Raw genomic sequence first — 25,648 nt, forward strand, 5'->3', positions numbered from 1 at the left:
GGGCGCTCTGGTCCTCCTGACAGACAGCATTTCAGACAGTTTTTCAGAGTGCAAAACAACAGTTTTAGGTGCAGTTCCGGGACAGAATCAGGACAGTGGCACCCGCGCCCCTGTCCCGAACATTTTCAGTCAAATTTTGACTTTGAACGCATCTGCATTCTTGTTTTATCCTTGTGTTTACAACTTTCCATTGTTTAAGTTCAATTTTGCAATCTTGTTGTTAGCTCATACTTGCATTTTAGGGTTAGGAATTGAACTTGCATAATCTTACCTTTCAATTACAACAAAGGAATAGAAATCCTAATAGGTAGCCCATGGCTCTCTCTTTCACAAAAAGAAGTAGCCAATTGTGTGATACCTCTAGGCTCTTTCGTATTCCGTAATGTGTGTCAAAAGGTAGGATTAGGGCATGATAACCTAGTCTCGCTTTTTTTCCCCCACACAATAGGTAAGAGATGCTCTACTAGATGGAAACCTCCTCCACAGGGGCACTTTAAAACTGAATTTTGATGGGGCCTCTCATGGTAACCCTGGGCCGACTGGGGTAGGGATGGTAATTTATGATCACAATACAAATTTTATTTGAGCTAAGTGTCATGCTATTGGTTTTAAAACTAACAATTATGCGAAATTTCATGCTTTGTCTTTTGGATTGGATATGGCAATCTCTTTGGGAATTAAGGACATAATAATTGAAGGTGATTCTATGGTGATTATTCAATGTGTTATGAAAAAGAAATCAAATTGTTTGAATTTGCAGTATATACTTGATCCCATTTTACAAAAATTAGAATTGTTTGAATCTTTCTTGATATCCCATTGTTAAAGAGAAGTTAATAAGATTGCGAATTTTTTGGAAAATTTAGCCATTGATAGCAATGCTAATCAGCAAGAGGTGGGTTTTGAGGAAATTCCTTCTAGGGTATGGGAAGGTTTGCAACAATAGTTATATAATTTTCTTGAGTAATGTTAATGTTAAATTTTATGATGATAATTATTCCCGCTTTCCCCTTTCATTTCAAGTATTCATGTTCATTGTCTGGAGGAGAGTTCAAGCTCATGGTATTTGATACAATAGTTCTTTTCCAAATGTTTTTTGATACTTTCTTTTTTGGCAGGAAGGTTTTTGGCTCATGGGATTTGGCACAGGTTTTTGGAAAATTTTGTCTTCTTCCTTGATTGCAGCTGTGGAGTCTACATTTGAAAATTATCCGATGGGTTTTTTTGGCAAATTGGCATATGGGCTCTATGCAAAACTGATATTATATGTGTTGTGACCGCATTTTGTATGTGGTTTTGGGCGGAGTTTATAAATTGATCCGTTAGATACAATAGGTTTATTTTATGAGCTGTGACAAGAGCTTTTCTTCCCAGGGTTCTTTCCTCTGGTATGCTCTTTGAATCCTGTGTAAAAAATAAAAAAATATTAATAAAAAAGTTTAGTGGAATAATCCACTTTTATTGAAAAAAAAAATGAGGAACAACAGTCAATATATACCTACTATAAAGGTTAAGATCATAGACGGGTCTTCAATGGAGACATTACAGTGAGAGATTTCTAAGTATATGAAAATCAATATATATATATATATATATATATATATATATATATATATATATATATATATATATATATATATATATATATATATATATATATATATATATATATATATATATATATATATATATATATATATATATATATATATTATAGGAGGAGATAGTGAAGAGTTTTTTGAAGACTTACGAGGAGATTGTAAGAGTTCTAGAGCAATTGATAATGATAAGACTTTATTTATGGATTACTTTCCAGATTGGGATTACGTTTTTTTCACTCATAAACTATCAAGATAAGTTCTCCATAAATAAAATACAATAATAAAATGTTTCCAACTTGATTAAATCTTATTCATAAATATATTACATTTCTGACCATAAGTTGGAATTGTTGTCTCAGGACTGAATTCCAGAGTGGGGACATTACAACTAGAACTTTCTCTTTCGAAGAATGCTCACATAGAAGCCATCCTACAAAATTATTCCTAACTATGAGATTTTGCCAAGATCAAGAGGCAATGGAAAGCACAAATAAGAGAGACAAAATATATGATAGAAATAAACTGTATTCTATCAAGATGAAAATACTGATCAACTGGATCATCAATTGTTACATACAATGAAAATGAGCCTTCTTATATAGGCAAGGCTATATGGATATGTGAGCACACAAACATGACATGTGGCTCAATAAGAAACAAGGGTAGGTAGGAGAAATAATATATTATTCCACATGAGGTGGATCACCCACTGAATGTGGAGTGTAACAACAAGATCACACTATAAAAGGTGGAAATTATCCTACACACACTATCCCAATGTGGCATAAACACCCAAGTGTCTCATACCCAAACTACTATGAAATGCATTTCCTAAGTAAACTTAAGTAAGATGTAATAATATCCATGATGAATAATTATTTACACCAACACCCCCCATTAAGTGCAACTTAGGGGAATGCACTTAAGTCTACAATGCAACTAAGCAATGTAAGATAGGTCCCGGCTACGAGGCCATGTTAGGTACCCATGTACAAATGCAAATGCATGAAAACCAATGCAAGGAAATCTCTCATAAAGCGGGGAAAGAGAGAAAAACCCAATGGAAAAAAACCCTCCCCCAAAAGACAGATGAAAACTAGATACAAAGAACTCTCATAGAAGTATGTGAAGGACAAAACCCCATGTGAGGAAAAAGTCCCCCCCATATGAGAGAAGAAGAAGAGAGACTAGGAAGCCCCCCCTCAATCTGGAATCTGCACCAATGATAGAAGCTCGAAGATGAATGAAGAAACTACTCCATGAACGTCGAACCATGTTCCTCCCCTTAGGAAGAAACAAAACCAAAGGTGTATCCAAAAAGTCTCCCCAACCATGAAAGGAAGATGGATAAAAAATACTCCTGATGAAAGGAATCTCTAAAAAATGCTCAAGTGTCCCCATGTCGATGCTGAAGGTTACCCCCTCCAAAGGTGGTAAACTGCGCCACACTGCTGAAAAAGACACTCCAAGATCTAGTGGAGATGAATGTAGAACAATGTCCAAAGACTCATATGTCTCCTCAAAAGATAAAGATACCTCCTCCAAGTGTTGTACAAAAGTATCCACAATCATGTCAACCTCTAAAGATTGATCATGTAGAGAATGCACAAGAGGGTTAGAGTTATCCCTCGCAACAATCAAAGAAGGATCATCTTAATCAAAGAGAAGATGAATATCATCAATGATGTTTCCCAAATTTGCAATGTAGGAGTCCACAAACAAACCTGCAATGTCTGTCAAGTAGGCATCCCAATCAACTGAAGCTGGAAGACATGAAATATCCTGCTGCACTGAATCATAAGAAGGCAAAAATGTCGCACTAGTTGCATCATTAGGTGCAATAGGTGGTGTGATATCAATAGAAGGAGATGAAATGCAAGGCTCAAGAACGGGGTCACATGTGAGAATCCCCAAGTTCAAATGCCCAAATTTCTCCTCAAAATCTGAATCATCAACATAGGAAGAACCAACCTTATCAATAGGAGCAAAATGTGAAAAAGAGTACAACCGAGATGCATGATCAACCACCCCAGTCGCAATGATAGCTCCACTCTCCAAGTCTCTAATGATAACTGAATCAGGTGTGAACTCCACAGTTTTCCTAGTTGCCCCATGTGTGATTTGATAGATGGAAAGAAGATTGTTTGTCAAGTAGGGTACACACAACACATCATTGAAGGAGTTATCCCCAACAGAAATAGATCCTTTCCCAATCACATCCATGTATGTATGATTTCCCATCAAAATCTGCAGCATGTGGCAAGGCTCAAATGTAGAAAACATAGACTGCGAAGATGCCATATGATGAGAAGCCCCTGAATCTAGAAGCCATCTCCCTGAATCATGACTTGCAGTAGCACAAAGAGCTTTTCCCTTTCCTTTATCTATTCCAAAAGAGTGATCCTTTCCTTTATCCTTGGAAGAAGAAGCTGATGTAGACATTCTAGAAGGTAGGTTGATTCTATTCTTCTCAAGTAGATTCTTCAACTCATCAATATCCTTCTTATAACAATGATGTTCATCATGTCCTGACTTCTTGCAATATCCACAAAATATATTGTCCTTATATGATTTCCTCTTAGGTGAGAATGGTGAATCACCTTGTTGTGGAGAGGAAGATAGTGCTCCATCTTGTTGTGGTTTAGACTTAGGTTGCTTTTGATTCTTGCCTTTTCCTTGATTACTTTGATTCCCTTTGTTAGCCACCAAAGCTTATGAATTTGAAGATTTGAGAATCCCCATCGTGGTCAACTTAGATTGCTCAAGTATCAGCATCTCCATGAATGAATCAAATGAGGGAGAAGTGTATGAGGAACCTTGAGCTAACCTATGGGTGTGAAAGCTAGATACAAAGGCTGCATACTCTGAAGGAAGCTTGTCCAATAAGATAAACCAATTGAGCATCCTTTTTGTCAATTCCATAATCCTTTAGCTTTTCTCTTAGCTCAGTTGCTTTTGTGACATAATCTTGGATTGTATCGAAATCCTTGGGATCCAAAGTTGTGAGTTCACTATCAAGCTTGTAGCTCTTAATCTCATCAACTTGACCATACAATTTCTTAAAAATATCCCAAGCCTCTTTAATTGTTGTACACTTATCAATGTGAAAAATGAGGTCATTTGATACATACTTTCTAAGTGTTCCAAGTGCCACAACATTCTTAGTAAGCCATTCAATTTGAGCATTAGGATCAGCATTAGGATTAGGTGGTGCTGTAATAGTTTCATTTACATAATGAATGAAACCTTTTTCCATTAGTTTACTCCATGCCTTAATTTTCCATGATGCATAATTATGAGGAGTTAAAAGTGGAACGTTGGGAGAACCCATAGCACCAAAATGAAAAAACACAAGATAGAGAGAGACACAATCAGACAAGACACCCCCCCAAAATACTCAATCAAGAAACCCCCCCAAAATGGTGATTTTGGTACTTTATACTTAGTGCGTATACAATGGGCCATTTGCAAAACAAGGCAAAGTAGACTTTTGATTTCAATTTACAACTTCTCAAAAAGAGATCTAAGAGACTTCAACAAATACTGCTAGTGATCTAAACTGAGATCCAAGCAAAATGCAAGTACCAAATATGCCAAAAATGGCCAAATACTAAAAGTATAATTTCTACTTAAAATCACTGCAAACAGATGGCAGATTATGAAAGTAGATGAAAAAATATGCACTTTCAAAAAAAATGGCACCTAAAAAGGAGTCCATATGAGCCCAAACAAACCCTCCAAAGTTGTAAAAATTGGGATTTCACGATTTCTGAAAAACCTATATCCGAAAATCAGAAAAATTCTACACCACTGTACAGATCCCAAAATTCTACCCCAAAACAAAAAAACTTGCTCGAAAAAATGAGTCCAGATGAGTGAGATATCGCTATTTGAAAAATACCCGCAAAATTATAATTTCTGGAAAATTTCTGTCGCAGCGTCAAACTTCAAATGCCTCTAGATTTGGCCCCCAAAGTCCGATTTGGATGAAACAAAAGGCAAAACTGACTTTCTTGGACCTCCTCAATCCAATGATAAACTCAGATTTGACCCATCAAGCTTCAATAAAAACCTGCAATAGAAAGATCCAAAATGCAAACCCATATAGCATCAAATTTCTCTCAATTAGCAAACCAATGACACTCTAATGGCTCTGATACCATGTGATATTTTGCCAAGATCAAGAGGCAATGGAAAGCACAAATAAGAGAGACAAAATATATGATGAAATAAACTGTATTCTATCAAGATGAAAATACTGATCAACTGGATCATTAATCGTTACATACAATGAAAATGAGCCTTCTTATATAGGCAAGGCTATATGGATATGTGAGCACACAAACATGACATGTGGCTCAATAAGAAACAAGGGTAGGTAGGAGAAACAATATAATATTCCACATGAGGTGGATCACCCACTGAATGTGGAGTGTAACAACAAGATCACACCATAAAAGGTGGAAATTCTCCTACACACACTATCCCAATGTGGAATAAACACCCAAGTGTCTCATACCCAAACTACTATGAAATGCATTTCCTAAGTAAACTTAAGTAAGGTGTAATAATATCCATGATGAATAATTATACTAACTTTTGCCAATTTTTTGACCTAACCAGTTAATTGATATCAATTTGGTTTAGAACATGCTACCTCATTTGTAGCATATGCTTCACTACCCATAATATTCATTAATTGAAAGCTACCACTTTATATCCAACTTGGTTAGACAAAATTCATTCCTCACTATGATTGATTTGAGTAGGGATAGAATGATATTTATAAGCAATAAACATAGTTTGAGGTCATTGAGAACATTAAATTAAACAAATCGTGTGCTAGAACTATAAGCTTAAGAAAGCTTCAACATTTTGTAAGACAAGAGAAAAAAGAAAAAAAAAATAGTAAGAGATGCATTTTTCATCTCTACATTAGTACAAACTTTATTATGATCCGAGGTGTAAACAATCTTATTAAACTTTAAAATAATCAATCAATCCTTTTACTAAGATTTACATATGTATTCTATAAAATAAATTTTATGGTTGTCTTAAGGTAACACAACTACCTCCTATAAAAAGTATTTAGTTTGAAGTAATGCTCTTTATTTTCATTATTTATATCTATTAATAATTATAATTAAAATAATTACTTTATTAGAAAACACATTCATTATATATTATATTAACTTAACAAAGATCATACCATTTATGATTACTTTCAAGAATAATGTTATATCAAACGTCTTCAACAACACGAAAGAAAACACTGCCCATCCACCATTAATAAGAACTCCTTTGTTATTGAAGAATGCCAATGAGTTATTGATAAAAAAGAGCTGTAGACCAAGAAACAGTAGAGGGATGGATGTTTTTGTCCATCAATCAACAAAGTCTAGAGTAGAGTCGAGTGCATTTATTAAGGGCCACATTACAAACACAAATGCCCAGGCAATGATGTACTTTAGACATCAGTTTATTCTCCTGCAATTTCGCCGAATCTGTCCCTTCCTCCCTATGAGAGGTTTGATGTTTCCCATATTCACCATTGCAGCCGCAAAATCAGTGAAGAAAGCTGCTTGATCGGTACTATATGTTCTAACTTGAGAATCCGTAATTAGGCCTCCATTAAACAGTTCCTGGTCTGAATGAAAAAGTCCCTTCTTAGTTGTCAGACTTTGGTAGTACACATTGTCAAAACCGTTGGGAGTTATCTGGTCTAAGGGTGAGAGGTTGTTGTCACCACTACCACTGGTGAAGGGACAATTGGCCTGCATAGAAGCAGCGAATGCCTTGTCTATATTGGTTTCGTTGTAGATTCGACTTCTAAAGAAAAGGCAGCGTGCTTGACCAATCGTATGAGCACCTACAAAAATATATAGTTAAATCTCTTTTCAAATTCTGATTTGTGTTGTTTTTAGACTCTGTATTGATTTATTTTTTAAATGTTGTTTAGAATTATATTCTATTATCTATCTTTAGGATAAAAGAGAGTTAAAAGAAACATAAAATGATTCATCACATAATATGATTCGAAATTTATAGAAAAAGTCAAGACACAGTCTAATTTAGAAACAACAGAAATCAGAATTATAAATTATCAAATCTGATATTATTATTTGTTTCAAATTGCTTTGCAATTTGGATCACACGTGATCCATCATCAAGATAATAAAAAGCTAAAAGAAACAGTAAATGATAGATCCAAAATGTCATACAAAAAGTAAATACACAATCTAATCTAAAACAACAGTAATCAGAATTATGAATTGTAAAAATCTATATCATTAATAATTGTTGAAAATTGCTTTTGCAAAGACAAAAATATAGATTCTTTAAGACTTACCTGAAAGTGCAACCATGTCCTTAGTAGTCAGTCCTTGAGCACTAAATGCTGAGATTAGAGAGCTGAGGCTTGAACCAGGGCCTGGAAGGTTGTTGTTTGCACCGCTTAGACTTGCAGTTCTTGAATCTCGCCTTCCAAGCCTTACAGCCCATGATGGGCCTCCCAACTACCATTACAAACACAAGTTTCTAATGTCATTATAGAGGAGAGAAGGAACAATTTGTCTATAACATTAGAAAAAGTTGTAAGCAAAGGTAGAGGAGTGCAGAAATATATACTCGGACAACAGAAGCACGAGCGGCAATGGCCAAAATATCAGCGCAGGAAACGACGCCGCTGCAGACTCTCTCAATCCGAGCCTTAATTTTATCAATGACGTCAAAACCTCTGGCTGAATTAAAGTTTGGTCCTGCACTCTTTTCTCCTTTGAATGTTGTTGTGTCGTCCAAGAGTACAGACCCATCACAACCCTACAATTGAAGAGCAAACCCAAAACATTAGTAACTATATATGGATCATAAAAATGTAGAGATGGTTTCTTTTCTGCTATTCCTGTAAAAATGTAGAGATGGTTTCTTTTTTGCTATTCATTTCATTAGTGATGAAGAAAAAGAAATAAAGATAAAAATTAAGAGTGCTCTATTGACGTATGGGCAAGTCGGATGATTGGATCTACTACCTCCTACTTTGATATGAGATAAGTCGGATGACTAGACCCACCAACTCCTCTTTCTCTTACTCTGATATGAGACAAGCCTGATAACTGGACCACCACCTTCTATTCCTATTCTTATATGAAACAAGCCGGATGACTGAATCCATCACCTCCTACTCCTCCTTCCATATGAGACAAATTAACCCGCCACCTCCTACTCCACTTACTCTTATATGAAACAAATGAGATGACTAGACCCATCACCTCTTACTCCTACTCTTCCTATATGTGGCTGACTGGACCCCCATCTCCAACTCCTACTCTTCCCACATGAGACAAGTTGGATGACTGGACCCATCACCTCTACTCCTACTTTCAGTCCTTTTTATTTTCTAATTAATAAAAATGCTCACAACCTATTCGTAAAAAAAATAGAGATAAATGATTTCAAACTAGCATTTTGATTACGTTAACAAAACAGTCGTGAAAGTGAAGACGAAGCAATGATGCACCCATTCGTGGTTCATTGGCTATCGTTTCCTTTATTACTTCTTCCACAATCGATATTGCTCGCGGGCACGTCTTCCTGTAAAAGTTTGGGCGAAGCTGGGCATAGGCTGTGCTCCAGCATAGCAGTAAAACAATAGATGCTACAAGCTTGCTTACCATTGACATGGAAGTAGCCATGATTGTCTTGATTTAGGTGAATGTAATGGAGAATTATATGGCTACTTATAGAAGTTCTGTGGTTGAGATTGGATTGGATGGAATATGACAGATTGGGATCATAAGTGCTTTCTGTCATCCCTTCTGGAATGTCAACGGTACATTAGCTGGTTCACATATAATTGCAGGCGGCTGTCACAACAATAATATCCAATAAAATATGAATTGACTTCATCTTTCTTCAAAACATTGGTTTTCCAAATAAAAAACGCAATATTAAATTTATGAAAATTGCGAACCATAAATGTGCTTTTTGCTTCTCACCTTCTTATCCCCTTCTCAATAGCGTTGCTGTCTTTTTTGAAAGCTGAACTCTGGAGTTTGGATTCAGGCGGTGACCTGTCATGTGATCATCTTCTGCACGTTCTCCAGATATCCGCGGATTGAAAGCATATCGTTTTGGCTCCTCTCTATATTTTTTTGGGGTTAGTCTATCTTTGCAAATTCTTAATGTATGTCTGGGTCTTGTAGCAATTAAAACGATATGCTTTTAGCTTTAAATAAATGGGAAAGAATTTGGGAGTTGAACGTTTAAATATATCTGTAATTGTGAAATTTGAAATTATATATTTAAGATTTTTTTTGTATATATTTGAAAAGTAAATTAATATATTTAAGTAAATGGTGTAATTTTGATGTTGGATGTTTTTGTTTATATATATGTATATGTATATATCTTTTAATATACTTATTCATTTATATATTTTAATACATTCTTTAATTATAATCAAATTTGTTTATTTAAGATTATTTTTTCAATAGTAAATTTGATCTATAAATTTCAAACATTTAAATTCAAATTTGATCAACTATTGTCTATTCTATTAGCTACTATGAGTCAACAAAGACATGTTTACATGATTTGGTGCTTTGTGTTTGTATTTAAAGTCATTCATTTGTACTAATTTCACACCCAATTATCCTCTCTTATCCTAGAAGTATTTAAGGAATTCATAACAAAATACTATGATTTGATGTACTTAAAAGGAGTAATGAAATTGCACACAACATTCAAGCATGCTTTTTTATTGTATTTGATCTTGTACACATATTTTGAGGGTTGACCAAGGAAAATATATCTCCTTGCAACATAATGATAATCCTTCAAAAGTACTTTAGTTACCACTGGTCCACTAGTCCTTAATATTAGAAAAGAGCATTGCAGAAAATGATTCATCAAGTGAGTTATAGAGTATAAGTGCATAGAAAAAGGATCATATACATGCACAAAGGAAAAATTTGTGACTACAAAATCAACTACATATTAGTAGATTAGGTAAAATAAAATAATTACATCAATCCAATAAGCTTCCCAATGGATCCATATATTTATTTATATGCTAAATAACACACATAAAATTTAAGTCACATATCTACATCACTTATAGGACGAAGAAGAACATGAAAAAACTAAAAAAAAATTGTTGTGGGAATATCATCATCAAAATATGCTCCCAATTCTTAGTATTCATAATCTTCATGTACAAACTCAAAATGAAGAATTGTTTCTCTTTAAATCACATTAATTTTGAAAAGAATCCAAATATGCAATCCATTTAAAATTTGGATGTCATTTGATGTTATTTTTTAGGATTATAAAAATCTTACAATTAGTGAGACTTATTATGACCTCACTGGTCTAAGTTCCTTTTCAAATATTATTCTTGCATAGTAGTATATAGAGTTGTAAATTGTCTAACCTAACAATTTCATGCTCTATTTGGCACTTGCTTTAGCGTGCATTCTCCTAGTTCATTTTAAGACCATTTATGGTCTATGCTACCCTAAAAATTTATCGGTGATCCCACACTTAAATATTCATCAAACATAAACTTTGAGACAAGGTCCTATTTTAAAGTCCCCAATGCTTGATCATCCCTTTTAGAGGCCCATTTTTTAGTGAAACCATGCACCCAATGTCTTAGTCACACCAAAGTGGGTTGGAATTTGGGTCTTGTGAGTGCTAACCTTTGTCTTTCATGATCCAATCTCTATATCAATAATTATTCATTATTTGTCAGCCTATACCTAAAACAACCTTTTTGATTCATATATAAAGAGTATCTATTATCCTTCATAAAATATAGAGAGAAGTGATACAAGGAATGAGCTATATAACTAGATAGAGAAAAAGGCTACAAGCCCTTTACATCTACAATTTCGTTATAATGAAGCTACACACAAGTATTGATTCATGTTTCTTATTTATTTTATTATTATGTCATGTACTAACCTTTTGTAGGAGTTCAAGGAATGCTACATCAAACCTTTATGGGAGACTTCTTGAGAGGGTTTTCATATATAAGGAAAGCTTGTCATTTCATTATTTATCATTTATTCGGCCTCTATCCTTGTAAGGGCACACACTCTAACTCATCATTGTTGTTGTGGAGGTGGCAACACCAACATGAGGTTTTACTTAGGGAAGCCCCTATACAACACAATCATTTTTTTTTTTGTTTTCTCTATGTAAAGGTATAGACTTGACAATGAAATGGGCATTGATAGATAGAGTAGAAAGTGACAAGTATCATCAGACTTTAGATCATGTAAAACCCTAAGGCTAGGGGTTTCCAACACCCTTGTCCTACTAATTTGACCTATATTTTCAAGAGATAGTTGTGCAGAGGTTCCTGAGCCCAATTTTGTCTATCTCTTATACCTCCATCACATTTCAACATGGGGTTCCTAGTGCTTCTTTCTAGCACATTTAGCTCTAGATTTTAGTGCTAGGTTCTTCTCTATGTTAACATTCTAGATCTTCATTACTAATTCTATATTCATGTTGCATTTGTCATATTATGTCACATTTATTAATATTTCCATTATTAGCCTAGTTCATTTATACACACTTCACTTTCTCAATATTTTACAACAAAGGAACAAAATCATAATGCCTAGCTCATCCTTGAGCATAGTAGCTAGGCCTATTTGTGTTCTAATGTGATGAAGGGATTGAGATATTTGAGATTGCATTTATTAGTCTAAGGATATTATTTCCTCCATTTCATTTTTGGTTAACCCAACTTAACATACACTTGCAATTAATTTAATTCATTTACATTGCATACAAATTTAATTGTTTATTTTTAATTTAATTTATTGATTAAATAAATACATTGATTCATTAATGAGATGAGTTTCTATTGCATATGTGGCATATGTTATAGTTTAGAAAGAAAATATGTTTCATTAAATATCTCTTTATATGTTCAATTAATTGATTAGACATCATAAATTAAAGGACATATCAAAAATATTTTCCATGTCATCAAAATAGGAATAATACGATGGCCTTTAATTGACTTGTCTTTGCATTTCCTTCTTCTTCTTATTAGTTCTAGAATGAATATATTTAATTCATGTGATGGTGGCTTAGCTATCCTTATGCCATTTTATCCTTCTCCAAATATTCCTCCTACACTTTTCTTAATTTGTCATGCTCTACCTTCTATTCACCTAAATTCTCTCCCTTTTAGTAATGAATCATGCTTGTCCCTCTCCAATTTTTTTTTCTACTCATGAGGATATTGTGGTACAAGAGGATATATCCTTAGCATTTTTATCAATGCTCTCCCTTCTAGAGATAAAGCATTGGTGAATAAAGAGTCCAATTGGTGCAATCACCGGTTGGGAGAGACCTCAAAGAGATCAACCCAGGTGGATCAGCAAGAGTAAACACAACAGAAATACAAGGATATGATGGAGGCAATGAAAAATTGAATGAATTATATCACGAAAACTCTTTACAACCAACCGGTAGTAATCGAGAATCTAGAAACTGACTCATTGGCCTGCTAAAACATGCTTAATCATAGAATAGGTCACAACCGGGACCTCAAATCTTTAGATCTATCTTCTATGTTCTATATCTTAACTTCTCTACATTCTAATGCTCAGTTAAAATGATTTATATGATTCAAGGAGATTCGGTTGGCCCAAAAGGGATCAAAATACCAAAGAACAAGACCTAAATTGTAAGAAACAACAAGGTCGACCTCCACCAAAGAAATTCCTCCGAAAAATCCAAAGCATGAAGTGTAGATCAAAGGGAAGGTTGGCCACATGTCAAGGAACATCTAAATCAACGCTCAGGGCTCCACAAGCTATAGAAGGGATCCGATAGATCCTGATAGATCAGGCAACTAGTACCACAAAATTGTCTCAAAAATCGGTAGCGATAACTTGTCAGAAAATGATCCAAATGATCCACGGTTTGGGAATAAGGTATATAATCAAGTCCTCAAGAAAAATCCAACTCCTCGAGATCGGGTGAGCTAATGACATAAAATGCAGAATGAAATGCAAAATAGAAAGGAAATATTTTTCATTGATGTAAGATTGCCATGAACCGGGGATGCTCTTGCATCAAACATCTGGGGTTGTTGAAAAAGTGAGTCTCTCACTTTGCTAGGGTCAGAGGAAAACCAAGGTGGTCTACCTTTTCCTGAGAAATCCAAGATGAATCTTCAATTGGTCTTTCCTTCCACTTCACAAGATACTCCTTATACAGACTTCTCCGGGTACTACTCCCAATCCTTCTATCCAAAATGTCTTCAATCTGATCTGGTTCCTTTCGGGGCAACTATTTTTCCAATTATGTAGTATTGTCCTCAGTGAATTTTGGTTCATGATATTGATGAAGATCTGCAATGTTAAATATAGGTGAAATACTCAAACTATGTGATAACTCCACTTCATATGCATTTCCATAACTGAACTTTCTCAAAATATTGCAAGGCCCAAACTTCCTCATCTACAACTTGTTATAAGTTCCAACCAGGAATCTTTATTTTCTCAGATACATCATCACTTCATTGCCAACTTCAAATTCCTTATGTCTCCTCTTCTCATCTTCTTTCTCCTTATACTTGTTGTTCATGTTCTCCAAATGTTGCTTAACTTGAATATGTAAGTCCTTCATGTGATCAACAAATTCTTCTGCTTCTACACTTCTTCTGCTTCTGCACTTCTCTGGTCTTCATTGCTAATATCTCTTAATTTTGATATACCTCTAGGGTGTGCTCCGGTAACAATATGAAAAGGTGTCCTTCCGGTACTCCTATTTATTGAATTATTGTAGGCAAATTCTCCTTGTGCAAGAATCAAATCCCAACTTCCGGTTTTGTCTCCAACTAAGCATCTTAACAAATTTCCCAAGCTTTGGTTAACTACTTTTGTCTGTCCAACAGTCTATGGGTGAAAAGTAGAACTGAACTTCAAATCTATCTTCATATTCTTCCAAAGTTCTCTCCAAAAATAACCAACAAACTTAGTGTCTCTATTTGAAACTATGCTCTTAGGTAATCCATGCAATCTCACCACTTCCTTGAAAAATAGGTCGGCTATATGTACTGCATCTAATGTTTTCTTACAAGGTATGAAATGACCCATCTTCGAGAATATATCCACTACAAAAAATATAGAATCATTCCCTCTTTGTGTTTTAGGCAATCCTAGTATGAAATCCATGCTTATATCTTCCCAAGGTCTCTTTAGTACTGTCAAAGGTTTATACAATCCCACATTTTGACTACTACCCTTTGCAACTTGAAAAACTCTACAACTTTGCACATATTTCCTAACATCATAATGAATCTGAGGCCAAAAGTAATGCTCACTTACCATTGCTACTATTTTATCAACACCAAAGTGTCTGGCTAATCCTCCACTATGTTTTTCCTTTATTAGATTCTCCCTAATAGAAGTCTTAGGTATGCACAACTGAACTCCTCTAAATAGCATCCCATCCTGAATGAAGTAATCCAACCACTTGCTTCTGTCTACCATAACCGGCTCTCTACATGCTCTCCAAGGTTCTACAAAATCCAGGTCATCATCATATACGGTCTTCAAAAATCTCAAATCCTAATATTGTCACTGTCATCTCTATTAACAAATTCCTCCTTCTACTTAATGCATCAAAAACTTTGTTAGATTTCCCACTTCTATGCTTCAACATAAAGGTGTAACTCTACAAAAATTCTACCCATCTCATATGTCTCTGATTCAACTTACTCTGACTGTTCAAATATTACAAATCTTGATGATCTGTATACAACACAAACTCCTTAGGCAACAAGTAATGTCTCCACTTGTTCAAGGCTTTAACTATGGCATAAAATTCTTGATCATACATTGAATATCTCCTCCAGGCATCATTCAATTTCTCACTAAAATAAACTATTTCTCTCCCTTCTTGATTCAACACTGCTCCTATTGTTGTTCCACTTGCATCACATTCCAGTTGAAATAATTTATTGAAATCCGATAAAGATAGCATAGACTGCTCAATCACTTTCTGCTTCAACAGTTCAAAAATTTATTTACTTCAGTGGTCCACTTGAGCTCCTTCTTATCTCCCCTCATTGTCTCAATCATAGGGTTACAAAATGAACTTAAATTTCTGATGAACTTCTGGTAGAAACTAGCCAATCCATGAAATGATCTTACCTCTCCAATGCTTTCCAGTGTAGGTCATTCAACAATTACTTTTACTTTCTTAGGATCCATCTTCAAATCATCCTTAGATATCATAAATCCCAATTAGACTAACTCATCCTTCATGAAAGTACACTTCTTAAGATTTATCAACAACTTTTCTTCCCTCAACCTCTACAAAACTTGTCTCAAATGCAACAAATGCTTCTCTTTTGTCTTATTGAAAATCAAAATGTCATCCAAATATACAATAACAAACTTACCCAATAATTTCTTCAATACCTCATTCATCGGCCTCATGAAAGTACTCGATGCATTAGTTAACCTAAAAGGCATCACCAACCATTCATACAATCCTTCATTTGTCTTGAATGTTGTCTTCCACTTTCTGATCCTGATATGATGATATCCACTCTTCAAGTCCATCTTTGTAAAGTATTTGGCTCCACTCAAACACTCCATTATGTCATCTATCCTAGGCAAAGGAAAGTGGTATTTCATTGTGATCTTGTTTATTGCTTTGGAATTGGTACACATTCTCCATTCTCCATTCTTCTTAGGTGCTAATACTGTTGGTACTGCACAAGGACTCAAAATTTCTCTGATCAAACTTTTCTTTAACAACTTCTGCACTTGTCTATTCAACACTTCATTCTCTGCCAGTGTCATCTGGTGTGAAACTTTGTTAGTCAAACTAGCTCCGAGAATCAGGTCCATGCAATGACTGATACTTCTCACAGGTGGCAATCCATCATGCACATTATCTGAAATGATGTCTTCATACTCTGTCAAAAAATCTTTTATCTCTTCCGGTTGTTCTTCTTCATGCTCCGGGTTCTTAGTCTTCTTAGGAACTAAGACAAAACATACATTCTCATGTCTCATTCCATCCACCAAATAGATTCTAGCATTCGTATAGACTTCACTCTTAAAAGGCTCCTCCAAGGGAAACAAGGTTTGCTTCATCCCATTGGCCATAATAGTGTATGTATTCTTCCTCCCATCATATATTGCATGTCTATCAAATTGCCAAGGTCTACCCAACAAAAGGTGACAAATATCCATAGGCATAATATCACACAAGACTTCATCATGATAATTCCCAATTTTCAAATTCACCAAACATTTCTCACTTACTAACAACTTATGATCATCCTGAATCCATGTTGTCTGATAAGGCTTAGGGTATTTCAATCTTTCCAAATTTAACTTATTCACCATCTCTTCTAAATAAGATTATCTAAACTATCACTATCAATGACAACTTTACAGCACTTATCAGATACCTTACATCTGGTCTTGAACAAATTCTTCCTCTACAAGGGATCTTAATTTCTCTCGGTATGACACAAAGCTCTCCTCATTATCAATAGTTCTCCATCTTCTAGTTTATTAGCTGATCCAGTGAGGTTTTCTTCCACCAAGTTGTTGTTCTTCCAGTATTCTCTGTCTTACACTCAAAACCACAGTGTCCTTATGCTCCACACTTATAGAAAGTTCCTCTAAACACTCTCGTGACTTGTCTTCTGTCATCTTTTCCGAAATTCTCATTCCGGTAGCCATCCGGTTCTCTCCTCTGGTAAAAATTTCCATCTTTTCGGTATGAATTACCTTCTTTATTCACTTCCTTGTCCTTGTTCTGATCCGTACAGGTTCCTCTACCTTTAGTATATCCTCTTCCTCCTTGAAATATTCCTCTGGAAAACCTTCCACCTCTTCCTCTCTGCCTCTACTCATGTCTTTTGTTCAGCTTCTCTTATGCTTTCAGGGCATATTGGTAAGCTTCTTCAACAAGTTCTGCAATTTGATCAAACTGAGTTCATCTTGTACAGACACCCGCAATCCATTCAAATATCTTGCAACTTGTTCAACTTCATCATCAACATGTTCGGATTTGATATTCAACTTGTAAAATGCTTCAGTGTACTCCTTCACACTAGATTCCTTCTGTCTCAAATTTTGCAACTTCCGAAATAGATTCACTTGATAATCAGTTGGCATAAATTTTTATTTCAACTTAGCAACCATCCGATCCCATGTTTTGATCTTCTCTATCTATCAACCTGCAAATGCTCCCACCAAGGAAATGCATGACCCTTGAACTGGGTATAGGCATATTTCACCTTTCTTTCTTCCACGGTGTTTTCAAAATTAAAATATTTCTCCATCTCCGAGATCCAATCCATCAATTCATCTGAATCCAACTTTCCATCATATTTCGGTGGGGTAAAATGAGGTTTGGTATTTGCCCTACTCAAAACCCTCAAAAACATTTCTTCATCAGGATCAATTGCCAGTGGGTTTACTTGTTCCATTAGGGCTACTTCTCCTTCGTCTTCACTCACATCTTCAACATGTTGGCCTCTTCTCTGGGCTGTCTCAGCAACTTCCATCGGGACTGCAGTTCTTCACAACATTTCCATCACAAAAGGGTCTGTATTCCCATGCGTTCCACCATTCCTATTTCCTCTTCATGCCATCGTCATGTCATTCCTTTGTAGCTACAAGTCAGATCCATAGTCTACCACCCTACAACAAAATTTCTTAGGACAACGCAATCTCCGGAATGAAAGATCACTCTAATACCACTTGGTGTAGTCACCAGTTAGGAGAGAATTCAAAGAGATCAATCCGGGCTGGTCAACAAGAGTAAACACAAGGGAAACACAAGGATATGATGGAGGCAATGTATAAATGAATGAATTATATCATGAAAACTGTTTACAATCAACCAGTAGCAACCGAGTTATAGAAACCGGCTTACTGGTCTGCTAAAACATGCTTAATCACAGAACAGGTCATTATCGGGATCTCAAATCTTCATATCTATCTTCTATATTTTATATTTTAAGTTATCTACATTCTAATGCTTAGTTACAATGATTTATACGATCCAAGGGGATCTGGTCGGTCCAAAAGGGATCAAAATGCCGAAGAACAAGACCTAACATTTAAGAAACAACAAGGTTAGCCTCTGCTAAAGAAATTAATCCAAAAAATCCAAAGGATGAAGTGTAGATCAAAGGGAAGGTCGGCCACATGCCAAGGAACATTGGAATCAACGCTCAGGGCTCCGCAAGATACGTAAGGGATCCGATAGATCAGGCAACCAGTACTAGAAAATTGTCTTGGAAACTGACAGTGATAACTTGTCGGAAAATGATACAAATGCTCCACGGTTTGGGAATAAGGTAGATGATGAAGTCCTCAAGCAAAATCCAACTCCTCAAAATCTGGTGAGCCAATGCCAGAAAATGTAGAATGAAATGCAAAATATAAAAAGGAAATATTTTTGGTTGATGCAAGATTGCCATGAACCGGGGAAGCTCCTACATCACCAATAAAAGTCTAGTCAATACAATTTTTGTTTCCTGTCATAAAAGTGAACCTATGAAACTTCCAATTATTTTACATCTCCACCAAGATTTTCGCCAACCATAAAATAAACCTATTATTATGGTTATAGGTTTTAAAAACCCATCTTGGCCTCTTGCTTATTTTCTAAACGTTACAAAACAACTTACTAAAAACCATAAGCTAAGTCATAACATGTCATGCAACCACTTCATTATCATGTAAACACATATATAACACAAATAATAATAAACGAGCTCCAACTATTTTTTGTCCTTCTCAACCTTTTTTCCCTTCCCCCTTGTTCTTGGACAAAATGTTGGTAAAGTGTATTATCTTGTTTAGAAGCTTTGCGATACTCCAACTATGATCTCACTTTGGGACTTGATATAAGCTTCACTTAATATCATGAAATGCTCCAGAAGGCCAAGCAGAAGGTAGTTGTCTCACTTCTACTAGACCAAATATTGTAAAAGCTCTATTATATTGTATGTATGCGATAAGTTTGGATATTATCTTCTCACAAAATGAGTTGCCTTCTCTAGAAGTTCAACAACAACATGATCCTCTTATGATTTTTGTCATCATTGATTGAATTGGAATAAAGTACACTCTAATTGATAATGTATCAAGTCTTAATTTTTGTATCATAGACCTTTTTCCTAATATTGTTGTATATATGTCTCTTATTAAACCCAAAACTCTTTCTATTCATGGCTTTGATAATATGGATTGATAATCATTATGTACAATCACATTACAATATAGTTGATCATACAAGATAAAATTCTAATAATAGTGTACATGGAATCCCAATTATAAAGGTAGTCTCATATATATTTCATCTACCATCTGAACTCTGTAAGAACCTTAAAGAACTAACTTGTTCCCCCACATAGCTAAGGGATTATTTTTTCTTTTCCCTTGACCCTCACGTGGGAAAGAAAAATAGAAACGAAAGAAGGACAAGAGACATACTATTACATATTACCCCAAAATTTGATATTTTGATCCACTTGAAAAAGTTTGTTGGATGTGTTAGGTATATATCAACAGATTTAGGTAGAATTAGATGATAGTATTATTCCAATAAGCTTCTCAATAAATCAAATTATTATCTATATACATTTTTATATTATATCTAGTGAGGGTTGATAATGAGACCCTCAAACCTTAAAATTTATTTTTGTATGGATATGCATATAGATATAACACTCTCCCAATAAGAGATATCTATGCAATTATAATTCAACCTATGGAGATATCATCTCGACTATGACTCCACACCTATGGGGACACTTCTCCTATGTGAATACTATACACCACATGATACATTATCTCTATCTCATCATTATCTTGTGGGACAACCATTCTAATTATTCAATCCACCAAATCTTCTTACTCTCTTTTTTGTCCTCTAGATCATCTTGCTCCTTCAATGGGGATACTAAACCTCCAAATCTCCCAATATGACTATTTCTTGTCTACTTCACTCCAAGGAATTATTTTCTCCTTCCAACTTCTCCTACATTTTTACTATTGTACTCCTTCATTTTGGATGAAATATTTTTCTCCTCCAACTTCTCTTGTGGGGATAAATTGCATGTGCTACTCCTATATTACCTATATGGATATTACTTCAATTAAAGAGGGGATATTTCTCTAGCATACTTATTATTGTTTAGATGTCACATGAGATATTTGAATATTAGTCTCCTGCATGATAACCTTGTGACCCTACCACTAGTTTTAAAAATAATTTTAAATATGCTAAATTTCACACATAAAATATAAATAAGATCTTTACATGTTGACTCTAAAAATGTGAAAAATATGCTAAGGAATAAAAAAATTGTAAGAATAGTAGTTTTTCTTTTAGGACATATCCCCATAATTTGATGACATTAAATTTTTTGTACTAACTTAAAATGAAGCTTCAATATTTTAATTCACACTATTTTTTAAGAAGAATACAAATATATAAAATTTCCATTTCAAATTTAGATGCTCTTAATATTTCCTTAGATCCTACAATACTCCTACAAATTTTAGGTTCATAGTGACCCAATGGTCCAAATTCCTCCATGAATATTCCTCATGCTTAAAAATATTATCCTTTCCCTCATTTGTACAAAATATGAAAGAACAACGATCTCTATACAATTTAGGACTAGAAAGTAAGGATCTTATAGCTTTAGAGAATTTTTTAGCAACCTTTAGCAAACCTTGTAGAAGAATGTAACATTATTTTAGAAACCCAAATTAGACCTATGAAATACTATGAATGATTGTGGCATCCCTATATCGACATAGATGAATATGATAGCCTTATAGAGACTTATTGTAGCTCACTATGTAAGTCTTTCCTAACTAAAAATGTGATAGATCCAACTAGCCTAAGAAAGGTTTTAGATTATTTAACCAGGTTATAAATAATAAATTTATGATTTTTTATCAGATGACATTTATTCTTTATACATAGATTGAAGTGCCTCTATCCGCCAAATTTACCTTTTTAGCTTTTGATTTAGTTTTAGTATACATTAGCCCACATAATCAATAGGTGGTACATCTAATCTATGTTAATGTATTTTATGTGTATGTATCTCACTATTATTTAGGGAAAGGTTATTTTACTTTGTATTTTTGGTGAATCTAACCAATTCTAAGTGATCTAGTTTCTTCTATAATTTCTCATTAGATTAAGTTTCTTTATGTCTCCATTTTTCTAACTTAAGATATTAGTTTTAGATATAATATTTGAATTTTACACAATTTTCCTTCATTGATCTTTCCCTTATTTAGGTTTCTATATACATTTTAAATTTCTATCCTATCACCTATCATATCAACCCTTTCATTAGCTTTAGAGTTTGCATTTTGCATTTTTTTAAAGATTTAATATCTCTATAATTTTTTGATGGTTTCCCTAATTTTAGATTAACTATTATTTTTTATTATATTGTTTATTCCATTAGCTACTCAAGATTATCATATTCCATCAAGGAGTTCCCTTTTAACAATTAATATGGTTTTCATTTCTAGTAATAACATCTTTAATAATGGTTATAATGATATAATTATTGGTGGCCAACAAGATTATGATCATGATGCATACATGGCTAACCATGACATCCATATGATGGGTTGAAACTAAATAAATATATTTCAATATGTTGAATCCCTTAATCAATTGGAAAATCTCTTTTATAATATATTAATGGGATATAATTATGGCCCAAAAACCTTAAAAAACCTTGGATCCTTTATGAATATTGGTAATGTTTTGGGTAATCCATCCTCTTATTTTGATTGAAACCCTACAATTTTAATAATTACTACTACTATTAACCCTAGTGTTAATCCTATCCACATTACCCTTCATTTCTCATTGGTTTACATCCCAATATGTTATATATCATGGGTACAATACTCCCCTAATCACTACTACTAATGCTTATATTCCTTATATAATTCCACCCATCTATATTCCTTATATTATTCTACCCATCTCTAAGCCTCTTAATTATATAGACACTAATGATATACCAGCAACTCATATAGCTCATATTATTTCCCGATTTGAAGCTATGAACAATACTTCCAACACCTATGCCTAACCCAATAACAACTATGTCCATACTTCTTATGTCCCAACCCATTTTTACTTTCTATACTATTTTCCATATTCCTACCATCACTTTGAATATAAATGTCCATAAGTTAGAAATTATAAAGAATAAATCAAGGATAGTTCAAGAAGGATACTATTGCATACATGCTTTATTTTTTCTTTAGTATTTATAGCTCCATGATTTAAGATATAGAATAGAAGAGGAGATCCTAGTGCTCATTTTTAAACATTTACTAAGACTGTATTAATCTTTCATAATTTGATCTTATTTAAATATTCCCATGAAAACCTAAAGGAATATGTTATCCAGTGCTTTTATTCATTTCTCCTAGTCCTACCTTAGGTTTTTTAATGGCCTTAGTAACATATTATTACAATAGTTTTATATAAAAGGTGGGAGTATAGATCATTGTCAATGACCTTACTAGATATTAATAAAAGATCTTTAAATGTTAGGAAACCCTAGTTTTATAAATTTAAATATTATGTATTAGTTAGTATTATACTTAGTGCATATGCTTTGTAAGACACCTATATGGTAATTAGAATAAATTTATTTATCATACATGCATGCCATAACTTAATAGTTCTTCTCTTTAACAAGATTCTATATATTGTAACAAATTCCCAAATTTGAAGTGTGTTGAATGTTTTAATTTAATTTTATGCTATATTGAAAGGATCTCACCCTTAAGTTGGCACCACAAAAATAGTATATGAGCATTTTGTTTCTCTTATTTTTAATGAAGATTGTTTATTATGTTTATTTTATTTGAAGGTTATTTTTAATTTAATTTATAGATCTTTCTAGGGACATGTTCTTTAGCAAAATCACAAGACTAGTGATTTTATGACCATCCACCATATGCTCTAACCTCAATCTCTCAAGATCCTGGTAATAAAAAAGTGGGAAAAGAAATAGTGGCAATAATCATATTGCTCCAAAATTGATAGATTTTATTTTCTATTGCTAGTAGTTTGTGTTACAAGGTGTGCACCCTTGGTCTTCTTATGTTGTGCAACACAACACTTGGGTTTGTGACATGGATTAACCACCTCCTATGGATTCTATAAGTATAGTGGTTGTATCGGGCATTAACAGGTCGATCTTTTGGTGCAACGACAACTGCAATTGTAACAAGTGGTATCAAAGCTTGGACACAAGTTCAAACTCCTCGTTTGCGCTGGGGGGAATTGTTGCAAGGTGTGCACCCTTGGTCTCCTTGTGTTGTACAACGCAACGCTTGGATTTGTGACATGGCTTAACCACCCCTTGTGGATTCTACAAGTCTAGTGGTTGTATTGGGCATTAACAGGTCGATCTTTTGGTGCAACAACTGCACTTGTTACATTTTGTTTTTTTATTTTTAGGATAGAAACTTCACACAAGGTTTATCAAATATCCTTAAAAAAACTACCATGTTTAGTTAAGCTACATTCCTCATAAAGGATTTAGTGAAACTTGAGAAGGTGCTTAGATTCAAATAGCTAGGCCTCAAACAATATTTGCATACAAATTTAAGTTTCTAAAACTATTAGGTATATAGGAAGCCATGATATATATTTTTGAAACCCATTCCTAAAAATTCTTCAACCATTTGGAACTTGTAATGCACCTTTAAGTGCTATAACCTAAGAAATTACTCATAGCATACCTTGAAGACAAGATAATGAGCTACAAGACAGTTTCACCCTCCATAGTAAGAGCTCTAAAATATTGGTCTTACATTATTTATGAATGCAATCAATATATTTTCAAGCTCGTAAACTAGATGGACCCAATTGAAACCTTCCCTATTATACCCTAATCTTTGTAAACATTTAGAATATGAGACAACTTATCGAATTACCAAATATTTTAGCAATTTTGTTATAGTACATAAATAGGACAACACATTATAATTCCGATAAAGCAAATGACAATATCTAGATTACATGGTTTATACCCATTTGAGTACTAGGCCCAACTCCTATGTATTCCACACACTTATTAATTCTAGGATAAATTTTTCACAAACTATGTACAATTTGTTGATTTTATTTTAAAAATCCATTGAAAGTGTATTATATTTAAAAATTATAAAAAGAAGGAAAAAATCAAGATTATTTTTTAAGCTCATCTAAGCATATGTCCAATTGTGATCCTCACATGAATTTTTTTTTGACACATAACTTTGGGAAAACTATTTGGTTGGCCAAAATAGTTTCCCATATCCTCTAGACACACACTCGATTATGTTTGTCTCATCAAACCAATCATTTTTTTCAAATAAATATTGTAACCCTTTGGTAAACTTAGGTGTCCATACAATGAGTTTCCATAGATTGTAAAACCAACAAGATATTTATTTGAAAATAGTAGTAGATAGCATTCACCAATTGTAGTTTAAACTATAAATATAAAAGTATTTGTGAAATTATTTCTTTGCCCTCTTAAAATCTTGGATATATTTTTGTCCTCTTATTTATAAAAGTTAGATAAGTCCTTAGCCTTTTTAAAGAGATTTTAAAGCTGAAATTCTTTTTTTCTAAAGGATCTCTTATCCAGTGAGGCTCCTGATTGCATGGGTCCTACCTTTTCATACCGATGAGCCTTGCAACTCTCCATATCATTTTGGGGCTCAACAACACAAAGCCTTATGAGCTAGTCATTATCTACCTAATGATGTATTTGTCCTTCCCTAAGATGTTCATGTCACAAGGTGTCAAACCTTCTTGCTCAACTTCTTTCATTTTTGGAAGATGTGACGGTTGTAGCCATGTTGGCATCCTTCAAGATGGACCAGGTATTTATCCTCTAAATAAATACGATGAGCTACCTTTGCATCATCCCTTTTTATATTTCATCATGCTTGATTCTACGATGGTCATTACTGCTTGTGATTTTG

The 25,648-nt window shown here is 34.0% G+C and overlaps 1 protein-coding gene across 1 annotated transcript; it reads right to left on the reverse strand.

Moving 5' to 3' along the window:
• Nucleotides 1-7,075: 7,075 nt before the first annotated feature.
• On the reverse strand, nt 7,076-9,355 carry LOC131074352 (peroxidase P7). Its single transcript, XM_058010947.2, has 4 exons — nt 9,074-9,355; nt 8,229-8,420; nt 7,951-8,116; nt 7,076-7,470 (listed from the first exon to the last, which is right to left on the reverse strand). The coding sequence occupies exons 1-4, from the start codon at nt 9,290-9,292 to the stop codon at nt 7,076-7,078; spliced, it is 972 nt and encodes a 323-aa protein (XP_057866930.2). The 5' UTR covers nt 9,293-9,355.
• Nucleotides 9,356-25,648: the final 16,293 nt, after the last annotated feature.

The sequence above is a fragment of the Cryptomeria japonica genome, chromosome 3, assembly GCF_030272615.1.
Source record: "Cryptomeria japonica chromosome 3, Sugi_1.0, whole genome shotgun sequence".
Lineage (NCBI taxonomy): Eukaryota > Viridiplantae > Streptophyta > Pinopsida > Cupressales > Cupressaceae > Cryptomeria > Cryptomeria japonica.

Coding starts and splice junctions, on each gene's coding strand:
- LOC131074352 (XM_058010947.2), bottom strand. CDS start 9,292: ATGGCTACTTCCATGTCAATGGTAAGCAAGCTTGTAGCATCTATTGTT. Junction 8,421..9,073: donor TTCACGACTGTTTTGTTAAC/GTAATCAAAATG, acceptor CTTCAATTGTAG/GGTTGTGATGGGTCTGTACT. Junction 7,471..7,950: donor GGACATGGTTGCACTTTCAG/GTAAGTCTTAAA, acceptor ATATTTTTGTAG/GTGCTCATACGATTGGTCAA.